This window comes from Eschrichtius robustus, chromosome 13 (genome assembly GCF_028021215.1).
Source record: "Eschrichtius robustus isolate mEscRob2 chromosome 13, mEscRob2.pri, whole genome shotgun sequence".
NCBI lineage: Eukaryota > Metazoa > Chordata > Mammalia > Artiodactyla > Eschrichtiidae > Eschrichtius > Eschrichtius robustus.
The window spans coordinates 20079153-20104000 of NC_090836.1; the positions used below are offsets into that span (position 1 = coordinate 20079153).

The 24848-nt window shown below is 34.7% G+C and overlaps 1 protein-coding gene across 4 annotated transcripts in view; it reads right to left on the reverse strand.

Moving 5' to 3' along the window:
- The window catches only part of SOX5 (SRY-box transcription factor 5), a 997819-nt gene that overhangs the window by 286641 nt on the left and 686330 nt on the right, over nt 1-24848 (reverse strand). For all 4 annotated transcript variants that reach the window (XM_068560002.1, XM_068560001.1, XM_068560003.1 and 1 more), the window contains one exon: nt 4996-5206. In XM_068560002.1, the coding sequence (XP_068416103.1) occupies nt 4996-5206 (211 nt within the window). The remainder of the gene's footprint in view (nt 1-4995; nt 5207-24848) is intronic.

Sequence of the window (24848 nt, forward strand, 5' to 3'; positions counted from 1 at the left end):
GAAGATTTACTATGAACTTTGGCAGGTTCCACATCCGTTAAAGTGTCACTGGACAAATGAGAAACTTCAGCACCAGAACTTTTTAAGTAATGACAGACAAAAATTCTGATGGAGGAAAAAGATACAAACAAAAATATATAAATATATTTTCTACTATTTATAACTTTTAAAATATTTTAATTAATTGCTTGAAAAGATAAGCTAGCTCGAATAAAAGAGCCATTTTTTCTTCGACCCATATGCAAATCTAATTTTCTTTCTAACCATTTTACCTCGGTGGCCTCCTTTTGTACGACACACTATTCTCTTCTAACTTCTGAATTTCTGCTAGTTTGCTGTTGGCAGGGATAAGGTCGGAAATAATACGGACTTTCTATTGAAATCTGCATTCCCCCCCAATGAGAGGAAGCAAAGGCATGAATATGGCACCCTCATAATGATTTAGCTGGGGCTTAATGAAATTTTCATCACAACCTGCTGTTCATTTTAATGGCCTTTGAAAAACAATGGAAAACATAGCTTGAGGGAAGAAAAGATTTTTCCGTAGCAGATATCTGTCAGCTTAACGTTTAGTTCCATTCACTCTCTATTCTCCTCATCCCCATAGTACTGCCCTCATCACAGAACTATAACAATGTTTTGTACTTCATTAAATTTATTCCTGTGTGTATTTTATTCTTTTGATGTTATGCTACATCACAGAACTACAGATCACTTGTTTGTACTGTATGCAGTGTCACTGTCCTGATGTTTGGCTAATGTCAGGTTTTGGTGCCCATTCTCATGTCTAACCATACCCTTTAATTAGTGGAGTTTTTAATCAGTTTGAATAATGACCCCAACAGTCACCCTGTGACATATTCAATCATCAGTTTCCTCATCTGAAAATAGAGATAATAAGAATCAGAATATTTAGAATGTAACTTTCCACTTGCTGTGGAGCCTTTCACATATCTCCCTAGATATATTTCTCCCTTTTTCTCTTTTTGCAGTTAAAAAAAAAATAGAAAGAAATTTCCTTTAACACTCTATTCCTTTTCTATGATACAATTTTCTGCCATGTTATTATTTTTTTTCTTGGTGATTAAGATCACCACTTTACTCAGATACATAAATTGCTCCTTGATAAATCTCCCAATAGTTGCAGTTACTAAATATTCTTACAAGAGCAAATTTCTTCATCAATAAAAGTGAGTCTAATTTCTCCAAAGAAGACATACAGATGGCCAATAGGCACATGAAAAGATCTTCAACATCACTAATATTAGAGAAATGCAAATCAAAACTACCATGAGGTACCACCTCACACCAATCAGAATGGCCATAATTTAAAAGTCTACGAATAGTAAATGCTACAGAGGGTGTGGAGAAAAGGGAAGCCTCCTGCACCATTGGTGGGAATGTGAGTTGGTGCAGCCACCATGGAAAACAGTACGGAGGTTCCTCAGAAAACTAAAAATAGAGTTGCCGTATGGTCCAGCAGTCCCACTCCTGTGCATATATCCGGAGGAAACTCTAATTTGAAAAGATATATGCACCCCAAAGTTCATAGCAGTGCTATTTAAAATAGCCAAGACATGGAAGCAACCTAAACGTCTACTGACAGACGAATGGATAAAGAAGATGGGGTATATACGTATATACAATGGAATACTACTCAGCTATAAACACGAATGAAATAGTGCCATTTGCAGCAACATGTATGGATCTAGAGATTATCACACTTAGTGAAGTCAGTCAGGAAGAGAGAGACAAATACCACAGGACATCACTTATATGTGGAATCTATAAAATGACACAAATGAACTTATTTGCAAAAGAGAAACAGACTCGCAGATATAGAAAACAAACTTACCAAAGGGGAAAGGGGGTGGGGGAGGGGTAATTAGGAGTTTGGGATTATCAGATACAAACTAGTATACATAAAATAGATAAACAGCAAGGTCCTACTGTATAGCACAGGGAGCTATATTCAATATCCTGTGATAAACCATAATAGAAAAGAATATTATAAATAAGCATAACTGAATCAATTTGCTATACACCAGAAACTAACACATTGTAAATCACCTATACTTCAATTGTAAGTAAGTAAATAAATAAATAACTGTGAGTCTACTTACATTTCTGTGTACTCAAAGCACGTCTAGGAATCTTGTGTACGTAAACATAACACCATTTTAGTGGTTGTGTATTCATACAAAAACTATCTTTCTGGGACTCAGGCTTTTAGATGCTTGGCATGTTCAACCTATATGCCGGTCTTCCATAAAGACTATCTCTGTATTTTCTCAATATCTTTATATTACTCAATAACAAGTCACTCTTGAGCTGAGCTTTTAAAATATTTGTAGGAAGGAAAGTACAAAAAAAAGAGCTGTGGGAAATACAATAATGAAAACAGTCTAATGTCCACACACATAATGATATTTCTTTGTGTCAACTCTTTCTGCCATGGATGCTCTATCTCTGTTCTTTTGCCTGTGTAGCTATAATTTTCTCCTAATTCCCAGTACCTCTGAATGTTTCCTGCTAAGCAAATTGGGAAGCACTGTCTCCTGCCCTTTTTCCTGTTAGGAATTATTCGTTTGGCTTCGGCCTGTCATATGCTTCCAAATTAAGAGTCTGTGCACCCACTTGGAAGGAAGCTCACATGAAACACTGAGGGAATACCAAGGCCCTAAAAGAAATGACACCTCAGTAGCAAAGAGCACACTTCATATCCAGATCTTGCTTTCTAACACCATTCTCCAATAAAAGGAACCAGGGCTTCTTAGAGAAATGGCTTATTCTAGGACTGGGAGAAGGAAAGATACAAGATGAATCTGCAGCATCTTATAGTACCAGAAAGTAAAGAAGTGCTCAAAAAAAAAAAAAAAAAACCACCATCACAGTGGTATGTCAAAGTGACATAGAAGGAGCCGCCAATGACCAAAGCTGGAACAATGTGACTAACAAAATAAAAAATTGTATTATAACTCAAAGTATAAAATAAACATCCATGAGTTCATACTGATATAAATAAGTGATTGAATAAGTAAATGATAGAGAAGAGATAAATCTCCAATAAAGAATAAATCCAAATAAATTTCTCGATGATTCACTGTGAAGGATGGGGATCAAGGTTCCCTACTCCTTAAATGTGGGCTGTACACAGCACCTTCCTTCCGTACAGTAAGGTACAGAAAGGGGACAGGGAGGCTTCACGGTGGAGAAACCTGACAAACACTGTTATCAGCCAGGTGATCAAGGTCAACAACAACATTCGTAAGTCACATAGTAAGTATGTACTCCTGACGTGATGTGACAAGAATGGTACTTGGTTCCTGTGGTCTCTCTACCCAAACCCACAATCCCAGTTTAATCATGAGAAAACCACCAGACAAATTCTAATAGAGTGGCATTCTACAATATACCTGAACAGTATTCCTCAAAATTTTCAAGGTTATCAAAAACAAGAACAGTCTGAGAAACTGTTGCAGCCAAAAGGAGCCCAAGGAGACACGACAACTAAATAGCTAAATGTAATCTGTTATGTGATGGCATCCTAGAAGAGAAAGAGCACACGGTGAAAACTAAAGAAATCTGAATAAACTATGGACCTTAGTTAATAATGCTGTATCACAACATAAAAGATGCAAAATAATTTTAAATGCAGAAAGTTAATCATGAAAAATGAATAGCATATGTAAAAATAAAGAAAAAGAAAACTATCATAAAGATGTTATACCAGAAAGCTATGATTCTGGGTGATTTTTATCTTCTTCCTTTTAATTTTTCTGTTTTTTAAACAACTCTTATAGTAAGAAAATACTATTTTTACTATCAGAAAAAAATGCAGCACATTAAAAGAAAAAGGTTGTGTGGGTCCTCCTCAAAACTCCATTTTTATCTCCATGCAGATTAGAGCCAAAAAGTCTTTGGCTGACTAGATTATCTCCAAAATTCCTTCCAACTGTAAGATCATGTGAATTACATAAATTTTAACTAAAATCCATGTCCCAGCTATGCATCTGGTAGAGACCCAGAAATATTTAATTACCACATGACTCCAAATACTGGTTAACATACATTTTGCGCCAGATATAATTTGCCAGTGTCCTAACAACAGTTTTAAATAGTGTTAAATAGTATAAATGCAGTATATTTTTGGTGTAAAGCATGTCTTTTTATGTCACTGTTTTATGTTTGTTTGTTTTAATTTTCCATCTGACTCTGAAATAAATAGGAGGCATGTTCTTGTGTGCAACGTGGCATCCGTGTTTAGGATGGACATAGGTTTTAAACAGGAGTTAGTAAACATCTGTAACATAAAGGATGACTATGTGTTATTCATAAATTATACAGTTTGCATCAATCGTTTTACTAGTTTGTTTGCTTTCATTTTAAGATTAGACCATGAGCATTATCACCTGTAGGATACTAGCTGTAACTATTAAAGAAATTTAGAAAATGAAATCTTAAAAGAAAGGCATCCTGGAAGTTGAAAAAATGGGAACCTCAGCTGAGCTAACAGAGAATCACTACTTTCCAAATACACAATAGTTCTAACCATACTAATTTTAGACTATACAAAAAATCGACCGACCTGTCTAGGCAGTCTAAGATGCATTCATGTATAAAGGTTATAAAATGTAACAAAGTTGTAAAATGGCCCTGGTGGGGAAGCACAAGCTAAACTGCAGATATCTGGCAGGTAGGCAGTGACTGTCCTGGGCTCTTCTGCCACTTTGTATTCTTGAACCTTTAAGTTTTACTCAACCACAACTTACTCGTGTGAAAATAAGGAAGACATCACAACAAAAATTAATGATTTATAAAATTGGGGTTAGACGTATAAACATGTTTCTAAAAAAAAATACTATCCATCTTCATTGCATTAGGTTTCTTCCAATTTAACCTTGAGAGTACATCAGAAAAGGGAGCTAGAAGTTAAAATCAAACCATTAAAATGAGGAGATTGGCAACAACTTTGTTTTCTTTTCCATCCTTTACCTTCTGGCTCATTTTTGATGAGCTCTTCCATTTTCCTCTGCTTCAAGGTGTCAACAACATCAGCTAAGCTGCCTTTGCGCCGCTCAGGAGTCCCCAGGGCTGTACTAGACAAGGACTCGCCACTCTGTCGCCCACCTTCTTCTGCCTTCTGAGGTGAGGTAGATGAGTTGTGTGGGGCAAATGAAGACATAACTTTATTGCCATCAACTTCCTGAAAGAGAAAGCAAAAGAAAAAAATATATATATATTTGTTTAAAATTCAGTTAGCTTTTAAATTTTAATTGGTTACATGGCTTATTCAGCTGCAACAGTGAAAAGTGAAATGTCACTCTGCAAGAGCAAAAGGAATAAAGAAATTTCAAAAAAGAATACATTAACTTTACAGGTTGACACTAGAGTGAGACAAAGATCAATTCATAGGAGAAGTAAAAATAAGATTCTCTCCCTTAGACTGAGTTCAAACAGCAATGTAGCCTTTCTACAAAGCCTATATGGATTAGATTTGTCTATTTTTTGCTTTTGTTTGAAAGTCTTAGATTTTCCTATGAACATTAAATGTAGTGGTCATCTGTAATAAACCTTCTCATGATATTATAATGTTTAAACATAACATTCTATATATTTAATTTTCTTTTTAATTTTAAGCAGCTGCCTGTTCTTTATGGTACTCCTAATTAAAGTAGGGTCCTCTTTTAGTTCTCCACCTTCCTCTCATGCTTTTAAGAAGACATCAGCCACCCAAGTGATTCTGACATCAGAGAAGTATACTGTAAATTCATTTCTGCTTATGCAGAAGCTATTTCCAATTCCATTTGTTATCTGAAGCACTGTTTCTGATGATAGATACCCTTTGCTGTTTTCCACTTTAAGCCTCATTTGCCCTAAAAAATAAAGTTTCTTGCAGACTTTGCCTCTTCATAATTGTGTACATGTATGAAAAGAACTTATTCTATAATTCTAAAAGGTAAACATACTTCTGGTATTCCTTTTGGCAGTATTTTTCCCATAATTTCTAGTAGAACTTCAGCAATTTGTGTAATATCAGGGGTATATTTTGTATAAGCAGCACTAAATTGTGTTTTCAGAACTTTTCAAGAGAAATGATATTGAAATGACAAAGAAAAATTTATTTTCTTAAAAGGTTTTCCTTGTATAATCTCTTACCTCCATAATCCTTTGACTTGCCACAAAGCAGAGCTTTTCTTAAAAATAAATCTGTATCCTAACATCTTTGAGGACGTTAGTCTCCCCCAGGTTTATTTCTTAATTCTACAGCATTAAAAGTTTCCAATAAAATATATATGAGCGTGTGCATATTTAATATTCAGTATAATAGCTTATACCCGTGTTTACACATTTGTTCTCTATTTAAGACACGTCAATGAGGATCTGTTGACCCCAGAAAAATGACAAATCACACTGATTTGATATTTAATCTTTAAAAAATAATGCTAATATTTTTGACTAGATTAAAAATACTTGATAAAACTGTCATTCTAATTGTTTAAAATATATGAAAAATAGAGATGGCAACACAAATATAATCATAAACTGTTCATATGATTTTTGTCAATGGATATTAGTGAGTACAGGGACATTAGCTATGGTACAAACATCAGTTTGTTGGGTGGGATCGAGTCAATGTGGGAAAAGCAAAAGTAAAAAATGTGTGCTAAAAGAATTTTCAAAATCATAATTCTAAACCACAAATGGTTTCCATTTCCTAAAAACAGAATATGCCTCTTACAATCACTGTTTCTTGATTGAATGCTCTATAGACAATACTTTCATAGATGAGTCTTAGCTTATAAGGTACTTGAATTTAGAAATCAATATGCATAATGCAATAATTATAAGCCTCTGCAGGCTAAGTGAAAGTACACTTTTGTAATTACTTATTTAAAACCGACACATAAATACAAGCAAACACTTAAACACAGATACATACACACACAGACACCTCTGAAAGGGGCAATCACAAATTCATTCAGTAAACTAAGGAATGTTTTTATGAATGACCCATAATAAACATTAGCTCAGTTTAATGTGCAAACCAGAATACAGCAAAACTGCTGTATTTATTTCCCACAGATCTTTCTTCTCCTTTATTTCCAAGGTCAAAAGCAGAAACATCCCAATCTTAGCTTCACTTTAAACATTTATATTTTATACTCTGTTCTTACATTATATGATGATATACTTTACAAATAAGAATTTGGCAACTGAGCTTCACTTGCCGTAAGTGAAAATTACACACATTTTTCTGTAGCATCATCAGTACAGAGAATGACACCCAAATTATATGCAATGAAGTCTATTAAAATACCAGAAAAAATTTCAAATTAAAGTAAAATAAAATAAGATCCCATTTTGCATCTCTCTAATTTTCTACACCTTGCAAAGAGAAAGGATATATTGTGAAGAGTTTAACGTATTTCACAAGAACTCTAAACTCAGTTACCACAGCAATATAAAAATAAATTAATTAGCATTACTTTTATATCAAGCAGGAATATTTATCTTATCGCTGTTTCACCTGCCTGATTACATTCAGCCTCTGGTGGTGTTAATCCCTTTAACAGTTTTATGTAGTAAACAGATGTTTCAGTGTGGGGCTCCATTGTCCATCTGCATGGCCAATGGCCTGTTATGTAGTGCTGGCACAGTCTTCGGTCAACGAAGTCCTATGGTTTTCAGTTTCTTCCCTGGGACTGCATTTACCATCCCTGAAATAATGACTGCACGTTTCCCTTCATTTTCCTGGGAGCTGAACGTTCAAAGAGTCCGCTAACAAATGCATCAGTGGTCCAGGCCAGCAATATATATTTAATTAAGTTTTGTGAACTCTAAGAACAAGCTTCAGTATTTTGCAGAAGAGCTCTCAGAACTGTGATGTGTAACTTTTAAAGTCTAACGATAAAAGTGTGTCCCAAACTTTTAGAATGAGGTTAATAATCTTCGTTTTTCTTTGTTTTTTTGGCCACACCATGCAGCATGTGGGGTCTTAGTTCCCCAACCAGGAGTCAAACCCATGCCCCCTGCAGTGGAAGCGTAGAGTCTTAACCACTGGACCGCCAGGGAAGTTCGTTATTCTTGAACAAGCTTTACCTCACCTTGCCCTCTTTGTCACCTTTGCAAACATGAAATAAAGGAAGGGGTCTGCCTAATGCATCCATGTATCTACCCTCATTAAAGTATCTTTTTAAAAATGCATTCTTATTAATCCTATAGATAGCATTTTGCTATGAACACCTTAATATTCAAATTTCAGATAATTTGGTGACTAAGAAGAATTAATTCATTTGAATAAAAGAGATAATATGCGACTCAATCAAATATGTATCTTCATTTTATTGCCCAAATGACATTTCATTCTTGAGTTCTGGACTCAAGAAATACATCATCATGTGTATTTTTCGGTCCTATAAATGGAAATTAAATCCACACAGGGTAGTAAAAACATTACATTTAATAGTCAGTCTATCAGACTATAATCACTAAGAATGATAGACAATATTTATTGAATATTTACTTTGTGTCAGGCGTTGTTTAAACTGCCATATATGCATTAACTCAGTTAATTCTCATGGCAAGCCTAATTATGATTTGCACTTCAGAGATGGAGAAACTGAGGCACATAGACTGAAGTAAATGCCTGAGATCATATGACAAATAAAATATAAAGTAGATAATCAACTCCATTCTCTTGGCTTCCAGACACCTGGTTCTCAACCACAGTGCTAATACTACCCTACTCTTAAAACACAAAAAACAAAAAACAAACAAACCCCAAAAAAACCTTTAACTATGTCTATATCTATCAATGATATGGGTGAACAAGATATGCTTCTTCTTAATAATTAAGTATGAAAAGGAGAGGCTTTCACCCCAATATGTTCAACTCTTAAAGAAGTGATATAAATGTCCTGAAATTAATTAACCCAGCAGTATTGTAGGCTTATAAAGCTCTCTCCATCCAAATACACATTGGTTTACACTATATTCCAAAAAAACGAACCTTAAGATTTAAATAGTTATATAAACCAAACATATACATTTGAGGTCTAAGTGGCTAATCAAAACAATGGTGCTCAGTAGTTTATGATTTTTTAATCTATCTTTATAGAATGTGTGGCCATCTCTAGCATTCTTTCTAGTTCAATAAAGTTTTGAACTTAGAAGAAACAGTACAGAAGATTTGGACTACCTTTAATTAAATTCTCATTAATGCAAGTTCATTAATTTTGGTATTGCATAGACGCAGCACAAAATGAACTACAGATCCACAGAGAAAGTGCTTTGGTGCTGAACAAGTTTTGACATGGTCATGTTCTTCTTCCAGCAACAGGCTGTTCTTGGTTCTAACGGGAGAAGGTGGTCAAAAAGCACAAAATTCCAGTTATAAAATAAATCCTGGGATGTAATGTCCAGCATGGTAACCATAGTTAATAATATTATAGTCTCTATCTGAAAGTTGCTAAGAGAGTAAATCTTAAAAGTTCTCATCACAACAGAAAAAAAATTTGTAACTTAGGCGATGGATGTTAATTAGGCTTACTGTGGTGATCATTTTTCAATATATATACCAATAGCGAGTCAACTATGTTGTACACCTGAAACTAATATAATGTTATATGGCAATTATATCCGAATTTTTAAAAGCTATATTATGAAGTTATTCCTTAAATTCTTTAAAAATTGGATAAAAATATGTTAGCACAAATATCTATTTTGAAACTAAATTGCACTACCTGTAACCTATTCTGTCAAACTAGGAGATGCCAAATTTCATTTAGTAATAGAAAAAAATACATAATGATTGTGTAAAAAATATTTTTAAAGTTTTTTTGGTTAAAATAATTTTTCATTGTACTTCTGCATGAAACCTCAAACCACTAATGCTTACTCCTTTTGGATTATAGATCTCTTGATGTAGCTAGAGATGCCCTCCAAAACTCAAATGCACGTGCATACAGGCAAACACTCATGCAATTGCACACATAATTTTACATATAATTTTAGAGAGTTAATTTTCTACTCTCATAGTTCCAACTATGAAATTCCTCAATGAAATCCCCTAGGAACTCCTATAAACCCTGGGTTCCAGGTTAAGAAGCTCTGACCTAAATGTGAAAAGGACTATAAACTCATTAATATATACAATTAGATGATTTCAAAATGATCAGTTATTATATGTAAAACGAGCCTCAAACTATAGATTTTATTGATGTTTTATTCAGATAAACATAGAGGCATGTATGTCAATAACTTGAAATTTTACTGTTCCTAAGATAAACATTTAGACAGAGATCAATATTTTAATTATAAAGAATAATAAACACATTGAATAAAACAGTACATTACTAAGGGCAATCATTGTCTTCTTACTCAGAAATTACCTTGTGATAATGCACATATAAATCTGAAATGGAAGGCAGAACAAATTGTTAACTTTTATAAATGAATGTTACCGTTCTGAGAAGTCATACCAGTTAAATTTCAAATAGGAATTTTCCTGAAAGCAGGATGTAAATATATGAGGAAGGATACACGAGGCAAAAACCAACACTTCAAAAAGCTCACTAGAGAACACTAAGAGTCTTTCTTTGATTAACATGATCAAATTCAATATTCTGGGAACAGGATATGGTCAGTTCCCAAGATTTATAAAACAAAAGTCAGCACTTATAGGCAGATCTCTGAAGGGTGTCTATTATGGTTGTGATTACTGTTGGTGTTAATGTTGTCAGATTTAAAACCTTTTCTAAACTTTTCCTTAAAAAGAGCTGTCTAATGCATACTCAGATCCACTGATTTAAATAAATGAAAAGTTGACAGAGGCAGTTTTGCTTGAGTTACTGTCAGTCATCTATAGACAGAGCTCATCACAACTGTTCACCTTTCTATATTGGAAAAAGCCACCAATAACACATTTGTAAAACTTACTGAGTTTTATAAGATCAACAATTCTTAGTGCTTAAACGACTACAAGGTAAACTAATTGAGATTCCAGATATTAGATGAGCGGTTCATAAATCTGTCTAGGGATGGGACCAGCAAGTTACGTATATGCGTTTTTTTAAAAGCTCCCTAGGGGGTTGTGTGTTAGGCTTGGCTGTACCGGCCTACTCTAGATCACTTGCAAGGTAGTCACAGGAATCCAAAGTCAGCTTTTAAGGAAAGATTATATTTTATATATTTCAACATTTTATGAGATTATAGAAATTCCCTGAAAATTAGTGCTCTAAATCCTTACAATCATTTAATCATCACAGAAAAATGGGTAGAAATTCCATAATACTCTAATATGTACTGTACATTTTTTGCTCTATGATCTATGGAAAGTTCCATATTCCATACCCTGCTCAGTTCTAATTTTTAAAGAATACCGTAGAAACCTTAGAGGTTCATCGGCCTCTGCAATGCAGACACAACCTACTCAGAGAGCAGATCTAACATTCTAAATAGTGACGGACCTCATCAAGTTTAGGTAAAAGATTATTATTTTATAAAAATGGCTCTATTATATTTGAAATATAGGATCCAGTACATATTTCAAAGATTTTTAATGTATTTTGGACAATGAAAATAGAAGTGAAAGCTATTTGATGCTTTTTCCAAGCCTAAAAATATAGACTCTTTAAAAAATTCCTTTCCTGTGCAAAAGATTGGAAATTAAGCAAAAGTCTAACTTGGTTTGCATTTTTTTGCCAAGCATTGAGATGAAACGTTACCTTAGACTCACACTTCATTATTGATCAGAGGACTAAATAAACATTTAAAAGTGCATTCTTTCTTAAGACGCATTCACGTAGTACTAAACAACAATAAAGGACAGGTGATTTGTACAAATGTGATTTTCAGGCTGTGGTTGGTCAGTGAACAATATCATTGGCATGACCTGGGAATACTTTATACATTTTTTCGGGCCTCATCTCAGACTTTCTGAATCAGAAACTCAGATTCTGAATCAGAATTCTGAATCAGAAGCCCCAAAGTGTGATTTCACTAAGCCTTCCAGGGGAGGAAGGCTTATTAACAACTTAAGGTTAGAGAACTACCGGTATAGGAAAAACTGTAAGAGTTAAAACAGAAAAAGAGGGAGAGAAGGAAAGAGGGAGATGACAAAAAGCTGCAGTGGTGACGAAAGATGTCATAAAGTGACAGGACTTAATGGATGTGAGAAGTGAGCGGAAAGGTAATATATTCCTGGGGGTGGGGAAAAGATAGAAGAGTTGGCAAACATGCAGAGGTTAAAAATGACCAACACATGTTGGGGGAAAATGACACTGACAATTTTTTTAATAGCCATTTTGGCACATACTGAAACAGGCGTAGGTGTGCTGGTTTCACACTAACTGTATAGATTAAAGAATCTGAGATTGAAGTCAAAATTGCATTGTGGAAATAGATTATTTTCAGAAATGTACTAAAATTTGGTTTGAATTTATTAATAGTTTAATCTCATTTATAATATAAAATAAAACAATGATAGTATGTTTCCTTTGTTTTTTTAAACCAATGTCATATTTGCCAACTAATTTAATTCCAGTGAGTGAAACAGAAATTTAAAAGGCAAATTTTCTGATTTAGTAAGAGATTGTACAAACAGGAAAAACAGTTTCGGAAAATATCTTCATTTGCATGTGGATGCTACATGGGCAGAAGTGTCTAATGGTTGTTTTTCCAGAACCACATTTACTAAGAATCTCAGAAATGCTGCATTCAAGAATAAAACGTATGTTTTCATGTGCTCTCAAAACCACTTAATAAGCAAAAGTGGCATTTAGAGAATTCCAATACATTAATAGAACCTGAAAAACAAAGAAAATTTTGTGCTGTGACAGCCTCATCTTCCTGCTGATGATTTGTGTGCTGTATCTTACTTATGTTTAAACATCTAGCAAAAACACTTTAAGACATTTGATGACTTCCCTGGGGTCCCAAAGGTCAACAATAAGATGTTTCTAAACAAAAATTAGACTACACATCAAAACACTTCCATTTAACACTAGCATTGTGGGGACTTCCCTGGTGGCGCAGTGGTTGAGAATCCGCCTGCCAATGCAGGGGACACGGGTTCAAGCCCTGGTCCGGGAAGATCCCACATGCCGTGGAGCAACTAAACCGTGCACCACAACTACTGAGCTTGCGCTCTAGAGCCCACGAGCCACAACTACTGAAGCCCACGTGGCACAACCACTGAGCCCGTGTGCCTAGAGCCTGTGCTCTGCAACAAGAGAAGCCACCGTGGTGAGAATCCCGCGCACCGCAACAAAGAGTAGCCCCCGCTCTCCGCAACTAGAGAAAGCCCGCGTGCATCAATGAAGACCCAACGCAGCCAAAAATAAATAAATAAATAAATTTATTAAAAAAAAAAAAAAACTAGCATTGTGGATTATATAATAATATTTTAAGAAGTAAAGAGAAACTAGCCACTAATTATATATAATAATTCACCTATCATTTTCCTAAGAAGCCTTTGGAACATTTCTACTGTAGTTGTTAATAAACTTAACTAAATACCTATTCACTCTGAGTCTGAAGAAAGAAATGATACCTGAGGAATTCCTCAAACTGTGATCTGTTTGGGAATTGAATTCTATTTATCTCACAGAGCAATGAGCACAGTTTCTCATACAGAACAGATCTTGGTAAAGTTAGTAAGCTAAGTGTTTGCTAGCGTCATTTATAACTGGAAACTGACTACATATTCTGTCATAAGTGAAATAAACTGTGACACCCTCCCACCCCACCCCATGCAGTAAAATATGATGTCAGCAAAGCAGCAATGGTGAAGCAAACTGGAGTCAGGAGTCAGAATGTTGGGCTCACATCCAGGGTCTGTCATTTATTCATCTTGGACAAGCTATCTCAACATTTCAAAACTCAGTTTCTTCATCTAAAAATGGGATAATAAATGCTAAGTAACTCATATGTGCTATGATATAGTACCAGATCTCCAGAATTTAGTAGTAATAATTATTGAAGAATAAGAAATACTTCATTCACTAAATTTTCTCTTTCATTCGTGTAATAAAAATATTTTGAGCACTAACTTGTGAGGCAGCATAATGATGTTCACAGTTAAGGGCAGAGAATCTGAAGCCAAACAGATGTGGTTTAAATCCTGGTTCCACATTCACTAGCTGTGTGACCCTAAGTTATTTAATCTTCCTATGCCTAGGTTTCTTCAACTGTAAAATGGGGATAATACTATCATCTACCTCATTGGGTTGTTAGTGGACTATAAATTACAAAATAATGAGTTGTATTAGTTAAGGGATTATATGAGTTAATATATGTGTTACAAATTACAAAACTCATAAAATGGTGACTGAGAAGTGGCAAGAACTATGTATTTGTTAAAATGAGAATGTTTCAGCCCATCATATTAGGAGATAACAATGAACAAAACACAGAATATATAAAAACAAATAAAGAAAAAGCGAGGCCCTTTACCAGGAAAGTGGAGAAGAGGAGACAAATCCCTTCCCCCACCCACCCCACCAAAAATTGAAAATGCATATACAAGTAGTTTCATAGCTCTTTCTGCTGAAACCAAACTGCATCCATGGAATCATTTTTTTAAAGAATAATTTAAATGTTTTTTGAGGTGGCCCATTTTTAAGGATAACCTAATACAAACTTTTTTAAGGAAAAAAAAAAATAGTTCACAAAATGTCATGTGACATAAGTGCACTTTTATCTCTGTTGCATACGCAATTTTCAAATTTCACAGTTTCATGGTTCTTTACGAAGTGATAACTCTGGAAAATGATCAAAGAAAGAATGTTCAATTACTCCTCATTACGAAATAAAACTTTTTAAAGTCAAAGTCCGAAAAAAATTAGAGTAATGAATTATTTTTCATGAATACATGACACCAATTATTTATTATGCCATATTTCTACTTCTCTTTCATATTTCTCTTTCTTCTTGTGAGATAGATGTATCAAAATTTTTCTTCAGGAGAACATTAGCACCACTAGATTCTCTTGCAAGCAAATTTTTAGGTTTCTTTACACTATAAATACAGAACAACAGCAGTAATATGAGGGAAGAGAGATCAAGTACTGACTCTCTTTCGGCCAGCTTCCCTCCTCTGTGCTCCATTCACGCCTGAATACAGCCCCTCACCAGCAGTGTCTCCTCACAGGATCAAGCTGATTTCATACCCCAATGTCAGTCAAATGTTATGTCATTACACTAATCCCATCTTCCTATTTTTAAAAAAAGTTACAGAGCTATTTTTCTATATTAATTATGACTTTCAATAGAGCACTCTGTTTATAGCAAAAGCAGGACTTTTTCTTTGAAAGGGACCTTTAGCATGAATTGACATGAAGCAGTGATTTGAGATACAAGAAGCACAAGCTTCAGTTCTCATGATTTTTTTTTTTTGCAGTTAATATGAGTAATGCTATATAAAATATTGTTATTTTAGTCTTATAGTTTTGAAGACTTTTAATAATATTTCTAAACTATTAGGCATTTTTCTGACCACATATACAAGATCTGTTTAAATTCACAAATGTTTCAGTAAAAATATAGCTACCACTCTTGGAGTTCTTAAAAGGCCCTGTTCTAAAAGTTTTTGGATATTACATTTAATAATTCTCAGAGAAACTGCATAAAGACTGTTATACTCCTATTTAACAGATGGGGAAATTAAGCTCCTAAGAGTAATTTACCCAAGGTAAGAGTAGGAAATGGTAAATTGGGGCATTAAACTCAAGATCATCTAACTGGAAAATCCATGCTGGTCATCATTAAGTTATACTGCCTTCCTCAACTGATTCAGGTTCTGTAAGAGATGCTAAAGGTATAAAAAAATCAAGCTGGTTCGCTCTCCTCAGAGTTGAAAATTAAATTTGCAAGTCATTTAAAATACACAAGAGGGCTTCCCTGGTGGCGCAGTGGTTGAGAATCTGCCTGCCAATGCAGGCGACAACGGGTTCGAGCCCTGGTCTGGGAAGATCCCACATGCCGCGTAGCAACTAGGCCCGTGAGCCACAACTACTGAGCCTGCGCGTCTGGAGCCTGTGCTCCGCAACAAGAGAGGCCGCGACAGAGAGAGGCCCGCGCACCGCGATGAAGAGTGGCCCCCGCTCGCCGCAACTGGAGAAAGCCCTCGCACAGAAACGAAGACCCAACACAGCCAAAAATAAATAAATAAATAAATAAATTTATTTAAAAAAAAAATACACAAGAAACAATAAGTAATCATAACAACTATAATAAATACTAAATTGTATAGCAGCAAATTATACATGGACAAGAAATTTAAAGAGAGAACACTGGAAATCAAAGGAAGGTAGAAACTTCTTTAACATACCACTTAGCAGCACACTGTTTTGGGATCGTTTATTTAATTTTCTTTCTATACCATATATGAAGGCAGGGAATGTGTCTGATTATTCACCAGGTACTCCAGACCCTATTATCAGTGTTTAATAAATACATATTAAGTGAATTTATTAAATCTTTATGTATAGGTAGCCTTTTGATGTAACTCTAGAAAGAATAGGTAGAGAGGGAAAGATATAGAGTGTTGCTTCCCAGAAGCATCATCCAGAAAATTTTATAGGGTACACACACACACACACACACACACACACACACACACGTGCGAGAAGGTGGTGGCTTAACCCAAAGAAATGGAGAATAATAAATTAGAATGACTATACTTCCATAGTAGGGTTATTTTATGAAGGGTCATGAAAGTCCGATAGAATTATTTACATTTGACCTGACAGACAAAGGAGAACTATTCTAGATTCTATACTGAGTGTTAACTCTCAAAGTAGGTTGCTAGGAAGATCAGTCTAGCAGTGGTATGGAGAATGTATTGGGTAGAAGAGAAAGTAAAGATCTCCACTGAATAGGAAACTGTTACCGTGCCACATATGTGATGATAAAAAGCTTTCTGCTAAATTGTAGTTGTGAGAGTTGAAAAGAACCATCAAATCCTAGAGACAATTTGCAGCAGGTAATGATAAAATTAGGTAACTTGAAAATAAGGAGGAAGGAGTCAAAGTAAATACAGTTGTTGCTTGAGAGGTTGAAATAATGATTACAGTATTGACAAAAACAGAATGGTTAGCAAAAAGAGATGACTGTTAGAATAGAATCAGTATATGTAAAAAAAATTAATAAATTCAATATAACTAAATTAGTTTATGACTTGAGCATTAGCCCTAACTTTTGACCCCAGCACTATAATAGATGCCATAAAATCTCCCTCAGGTCTCAAGAGATGGGTTTATCGTTTGAGATCTTTTTTTTCTCTTTTTTGGCAGCACCGCGCAGCTTGTGGGATCTTAGCTCCCCAACCAGGGATCGAACCCACACCCTTGGCAATGAAAGCGCAGAGTCTTAACCACTGGACCGCCGGGGAATTCCCTCTTTGAGATCTTTAAATCTGTATGTGGAACATCCAAATGTAGATGCACCTTGAAAGACAATATTCAGGTTATAAAAATAAAGGTAGTAAAATGATGACTTATGAGCCATTATTTTCATAAGTGAATGGTTAAATACACTTTAGTTCATGAACTCTCAGAAAGCATCCACACAGGGAGAAGAGCAATGGCCTAGTGCTCTTCACGTATGTCTAAAAATGGCAGTTATAAGTGAGTATCACCTTCTCCTTCAGGGACTCGGGTTTACCATGTACACTTTTGAAATTTTATTGTTATTTATAATTAGATACTGAAAGATGAACAACGCTTTTCTAAAGAAAAACAGGTACATGGAAACAATAATGAGCACCTATAGAATATGCAGAACAGAGAAATTAGAATAAAAATGTCAGAATAAGGATTTTTCCGTATTACTCTAGGAAGTAAGACTAAAGTTTGACAAAAAGATAGCACTGTAAAAATAAGGAGAAAATTGGAAACTGACAAATCTTTCCCTTATTTACAATGAATGGACTCTCAGAATGCTGAGTTCTTGGTACTGTATGTTCAATCTCCAAAATTCTTGCCATATAGATGTTAAAATGAGGGGAAGATAAAAATGAAACCATCAACAACAAAAAAGTTCTGCAGAAATCTACTGCTGTGATTGCTTTATTGAGTTGTGGTCACAGGTATAAATTACAAGTGATGGTATTTTTGCTCCATTAATAAATTATTCTACCAAGGGAACTTGTTGGGGTATATGTATAAAAAAGGAAACTGTATTATACCAAATCCTAGAGAGTATAAAGAGGAGGTAAGTAATTTTGGATTTTGGACTAGATGCATTCTCTTTTACAATTCTACTTGAATTCCTGACTTCTGAACATCCCTGGATATTTCTGATATCCCAAGTGATTCTGGTTTGATGCTCAATAACCCACAAAAATGCCAATCCAAAATAATGGCACAGATTCCTTATAGTCCCCATACCAAGAAAATATAAGTTTTATTTGTGTTATAAAGCTACATTGTTTGAATAATAGAGTTCGATTTAAATAGTCATTCTCTTTAAGCCTGAAATTTATTAGCCTCAGGATGGGAACCAACCAGGTATTGCTATGCTTACCAACTCTGAGATTACACAAACAGTAGCTTCTTACAAAAAGTCCTTTGCTATCCATTCATTATACTTAGCAACATCAAACAGGGAAAGATAATTTAAAAGCTCCTATTGAGCACCCAGGGGCCTTGAACATAGACAGGGGGTGAACACAAAGAGAGAATATTTGGTTACAAGAGTCACACTTCATCTCTTTAATTAATTTTTTTATGGTATATTTTTGGTGTTTCCATTCTTCTTCTTCTACTCCCTTGGTTCTAACAGAAAGAAGTACACACATACATGTATATATTTCATTAACAGGAAATAAAAGGGTTGTCTTTAGTTAAGATGTTTCCATTCACAGAGACTACACATTTAAAAAATAAATTGCCTGAATAAATTCAATTATCTAGAGAAGTAAAGGAAATCACATGCAAATGACATTATACGCAGAGGCCATTCCGACAGCTTCATGTTTATTTTTATTGTTTCAATCAGTGGAAGGGAGAAGCTGTCAAAAATGTAAGATCTCTTCCTTTTTAAAGGCCCAATGTCTCTGGTGCTGAAAATTGCATGAGCAATAATATCAAGAGAAGAAATTTGTCTACTCCTGAAAATAGGAGAAGATTCAGGCTCTCTCCAACTTAATGGCAGCACGCAAGTGAGTCCCCATACACCTTGGTTATATTTTGCCTACAAAAACCAAAGGATAACATTTAATTTGCAAGTAGTCCAGTATCAGTCAAGCTAATGAAGACTGGCTTAAAAAAAAAACAGTGTATCTGAAAAAAAGTTAGTAAATCCACATATTAAATTAGCCTATAATGACTGTTAGTCCTGTCCTCTGATAGCAGCTCTGTAAATAGTAGGTGCTATACATGACTTTATCAAAAGAGACTCTTAGCAGAAGAGGCATTCCAATAACCAGTAATTAAATATGATATTTTTGCCTTGTTCTTTAAATATGACAAAAATACACAGAAAAGATTTAGGCTGCCTTTGTAATAGGTTCCTGCTGAAAATCTCTGGCTTTTTACACAGAATTTACGTGCTACCTGAGTTCTCTTGAAGCGTGAATATACCAAGTAAATGTGGCATATGTCTGTATTTTCTTGCCAATTCCTAATTCATTCATTCAAATCGCTCATTGTAGGCCAAATTCTTATCCAATTCCACAGAGCCACCAATTTTCCTGGAAGTGAATAGCAGCTTTGTGCATGGAAACAGGGAAGTCAATAGCAGGTCTGTGCCTGGAAGAACTATGCAACTGGTGGAAAGGATAAGAATTTGACCACAGGATTCCTTGAGTGTGGTAGAATCTAGTTTAAAATGACCCAAATGATGAAGCTTTCACCACTTCACTTGGGTGTCAATTCCAAAACTTGACAATTGGAATAACTGTGAGTTTTTACATGGCCATCTTACATAACCACTCTGATTGCAGTATGCATGAGGATAATTCTTCCATTTAATATATTTTTATTACAATGTTCTTTATTTACCATAATCAACCTTTGATTTCGTTCAGAACCTGAAGGCATATTCTTAGCAAAATAATAAAAGCACACCACTTACTAAACTTATTAATAAGCCAATAACTACATTGGCATTTTTAGGAGGCTATTACTTTGATCACTCCTAACAGACTTATGAAGGAAGTGTTATCTCTGCTTTTACAGATACTGAGTTTAAGCCCGGTACTTCAGGTTAAATAATAAGTAATTTGAACTCATATCTCTCTGACTCCTTCAATTTTGTTTCTAACTATCATGCTATACAGCCTCTCATTGGGCTGAAAACATGTAATTGCTCTAACTTTACTAACCTTAGTCTAATTTTCTAGTCAAAGTTTGTTTTACTTTCATATATGTCATCTCTCAATCCCATACAGCGTTTCTAATATGCCCGTTTGGTTTCATAATGTACTTTGTTGACATATTCCATTTTCTTTCCTATTTTTAATTGGCTACATCTTACATTTCAATTTCTTTAACTTGTATTTCCAAATGAATTTAAGAAGTTTCGTCAAACTCCTAAATAACAATTTAAACACTCCTCCACCTCCCCCCTCACATACATCAATGAGGCATGCACACAAAATTTGTTAACCAAATGCCTACTTTTTGAAAAGCATTATCCTGGGTCCTGGCGGGACTACAAATGATCTTCCAATAGTCAAAGGCAACATATTTCATGACTTCTTCAAAATATTTGAGACTGCTGACAGTTCTTTGCCTAGATTTCTGATGGCCCCACCCTCTGCTGTTCATTCTTTTCCCAGGCATTGCCTGTTATGACCTTAAATCCTCTAAAATGTATTCAACAGCCATAATAATTTCCTACTTTTTTTTCTAAACTCTCTGTCTTAGGGATCCGATCTTGACATTGTGCACTGAAGATCTTTCAGTGGCTTCCACCCAGCTTTCAGAAAAAAATTAAGAACTCCTTTGGATAATACACAAACTTAGGTATCATCACTCTCCACTCCACTTAGCGATATAACTATAATCTAACCCCTTGCTTTCTCTAGGTCACACACTCCTTATTTTCACTTCTCTGCCTCTTTCAAACTAACCTCAAGCTTTAAAATCTGGCTTAAGTTTACTTCCTTGGGGAATTGTAAATGCTTAATATATTTTGGGGAATAAATGACTCTTCTTAAATTCACAATTTGAAATATTGTGTCTATGCAGGTAATTTTCACATTCCTATCTCTTGGCAGGGAAGTTTCAATCATACATCTCCAATAGTCTGTTTTCACCTAAATATCTCAGTACATCAAACCCAACATACATAAATGTGAATTCAGAACTCTGTCACCCAAACCGGCTGTTGCTCTGGGCTCACTTTTTGTTCTCCCTCTTTAAAGTTGCACCGTCATTTCCAGTCACATGGGAGTGGAGCAAAAATCACCACTTTTGAGCATAAGCAAGTCTCTTAACCTCTATGAACTTTAATTTTCCTATATCAAAATGAGAGCTGTGGAATAAAAGACCTCTAAGATCTAAGGCCAGGTTTGAAATTCTATAGGTCTATGAGTGATAAATATATAAAAACACAGTACGTAATTGTCTTACCTTCAGTCTTTAACTGTCTAAACTCAATTATTCATCTGATTTTGCCACATTCTGACTGGTCTGGCAGAATAATGTTAAGGCTGGGAAGAAAACATATTACAAGTACTTTGAAGCAAGTGAAAATTATTGTTTTCATATTTGAGCAAGAAAAGTAAACATGGATACTCCTGGTCCTTTCTCATACCCTTCACAGGCCTACTGCAATCTCTGTATAATCCAATCCTCAGTAGCATTTTTTTTTCTTGACAAAGAACGGAGGAAAAAATTGTTGGTCTTATTTCACAGAACTTACTTGACACTTTATGTGTTTCTCTAAACTACAAATCAGCCAATTACTGGCCAAAATATTTGAAGACTTTGCTTAAACAAGGGTATCCATCTCCCCTCATTCCCACTCCATCCCAGACTAAACCCTGTTCAATTTTGCTTTAGTCTGGAAACAAATCAGGATTAGACTTTTTCACTTTCTTCCCTAAGGCACATATTTAGAGTCTAAACTAAATCATAAGTTAATGTTTAATTCATGAAATAGGATGCTTATAAAGCCATTTACGCATCTATAACCTTTCATAGTTCCCCAACAACTACAGATTATAAACTCCAAACTTCTGATAGCATTCAAGACCCCTTACAGTCTGCCATTAATCTACCTTTGCAACTTTATCCCATTAAAACACGGTCTTTTGAGTCAGTCCCATTCTTACTGGACTTGTGACTTTATTTTATTCTCTCCACTTTGGTACCCATATTAACAAAATAGGAATAATGATACTGTGTTTGCAGAGGTTGTAAACATTACATGACTTGACAAATATAAATGTTTAGCACAATTCCTAGCCCATATTTACTTTTTGATAAATGTTATTTCCTTTTTACTAGGTTCCTTGAAAGCATACTCTAATCAGATAACCTATTTGCCCATTGTTCCACACACATACCTAGAAATTCCCTGAAAAGATACAAACAGTAGTACATTGTACACTACAAACTTTCACAACCATACCTAGATCTGTTCCTTTTTCTGAGCTCTTTTCTTTTGCTCTGCTTGGAATATCTCCTTCCCCTCAATTTCTCTCCACCTCATCTTGCGTTTTCAAATCATAGCTATCCTTCAAGACTCAGCTTAACTGTCTTGGTTTTTAGAAAGCCTTTCTTCCCTTTCACCTTCTCAAAGAAACCCCTCCAAGAACCACCCCACTGCCCCACATTTGAAATTAGTCGAATTCACTCCTGATTTACTGTGATTTGCACATGTATACTGGATGTGTTAGAAGGGTGGTCCTCAAAGTACCAATGCACAACAAGATAGTGAGCTGCCCCCAAACAGAAATCAATTCTATCACTAAGCACTCTTAAGTTTAGTTCAGCTGATGTTCTTTCCATAACAAGACTTTCTTGATGAAGCACAGACCACAGTTTGAGTAGCACTGCTCTGGAACCATTTGCTCAGCAGTTTCCTCTTCCCCTTCAGTCAGAAAATGTTGTCCTTCCCCCATAAACTCCCATAACATATCATAAACCCCTCCATGTGTAACACTCACCGCAATATTATCAAAGCCTTAATTAGGATTTATATGCATATCCATTTTCTGAGACTGTGAATTCTCAAAGGATAAAAATGTGTCCTTTTCATATTTGCATCCAATGTATTTCATACATAAGAGATATTCCATAAATGTTAGTTTAACTGAGATGACTTCTCTCCCCTATCACTACACTGAAGGATGAGGCATTTAAACATAGGTAAAACAAGACCTCCTTTGTGACAATTTTCTCCTATCATCCTGGTACTCACAATGCACCTAGGGTGCAGACAGTATTAGAGAGTACTGAAGTAAAGGCTAAATGTAGAAGATGCTTAGAATGAAACAAAAACAGGGGAAGAGAAGTAATTGAAAATAAAATGAGGAAGAAGAGAGTAGTATGTAGAACTTGATGTCATAAGTAAAAGGACAGTTGAACTATTTCTCATAGATTTAACACAGTATTGAGAAACCATCTGTAATTCAACTAGAATATTATGGAGATGGAGGAAAGGGGCAGAAGAAAAACTACAGTGAGGATTATACCTGATTTCCAAACTTTTTCCCATTATAAACCTAGAGGCTTTTCAAATGCTTAACACATTTCCCCAGCAAATACAAACTCTAACTCTACCCATTCTTCTTCCAGACAAGAAAGCATATAACAATGAACATTATAAGGAGTAATGAAAATAAAAAGATAATCTTGAATTTATATATATATGAAAACATATATATATATAAAACTTAACATATAGCTTATAAAATTTAAAAATGCAACATTTCAAACTACTTAGAGTACACTAGAAAACCGCTATAGAGCCACTTGCACAGTCCAACACAGAAGCTGAGCCTATTTGTAGCTAAGCTATAAGGTCTAAGGTTCTTAGCACAATCCCACAATAACTATTCAACCTACTTTTCCCCTTTGGCTATACAGACCAGGTGTTTGGACATGAAAACAGGACTCTGTGCTAAATTTTATTCTAAATTGGATTTGTGCCATTCCTAGTGATTTTGCTGTATTCCTATTTCTTACTACGATTTCTGGTTGTACTGATTTTTCCATTTTTTCACTATTGCTACATATGTAAGATTTACTATGATGTCGTTTTTATTTTATTTTATTTTTCAGGAGAGGTGTATAAATGAGGCACTTCACTCACTAAGAAAATCTCTTTATAATTACAGGGATCATATAAAAATCCCCTTTTCCACCATGGAAATCTGGTAGCTATTTGAATGTAACAAAAATACTTAACTATTCAAAATTAGATGAAGGGACTATTGTGTCTTTTTAAAATTATATAATAAAAATTTGAAGGCATATCATATATTTTCCTCAAAAAATAATAAACAATATCTTTGACAGAAATATTTAAAGAAACAAAATGCCTATGTATAGCTCATATATTAAACTAAAAGCATCTCAATTACAAATAATCAAAAGTTTTCTTTTTGATGTCAGCTTTTGTTTCATTATGTCTGGATGAACTGCCCAACAAGTAAAGAAGAAATAAAATATGGAAAGAGAAAAAGTACTATATTAACATCATTTATGCTTGTTTCACGTTTTTATTAAATTTATTTTGTCTTATTGTTAATTGTATTACACAGAGTTACTAAAATTTCTACCTGTATGTATAACTGCTACATTTCATACAATATACAAATTATTGTATGACGTGAATAATAATTTGATCTTTGTTTTGGACTAGATAGTGGATGAATATTGGGATCAGTT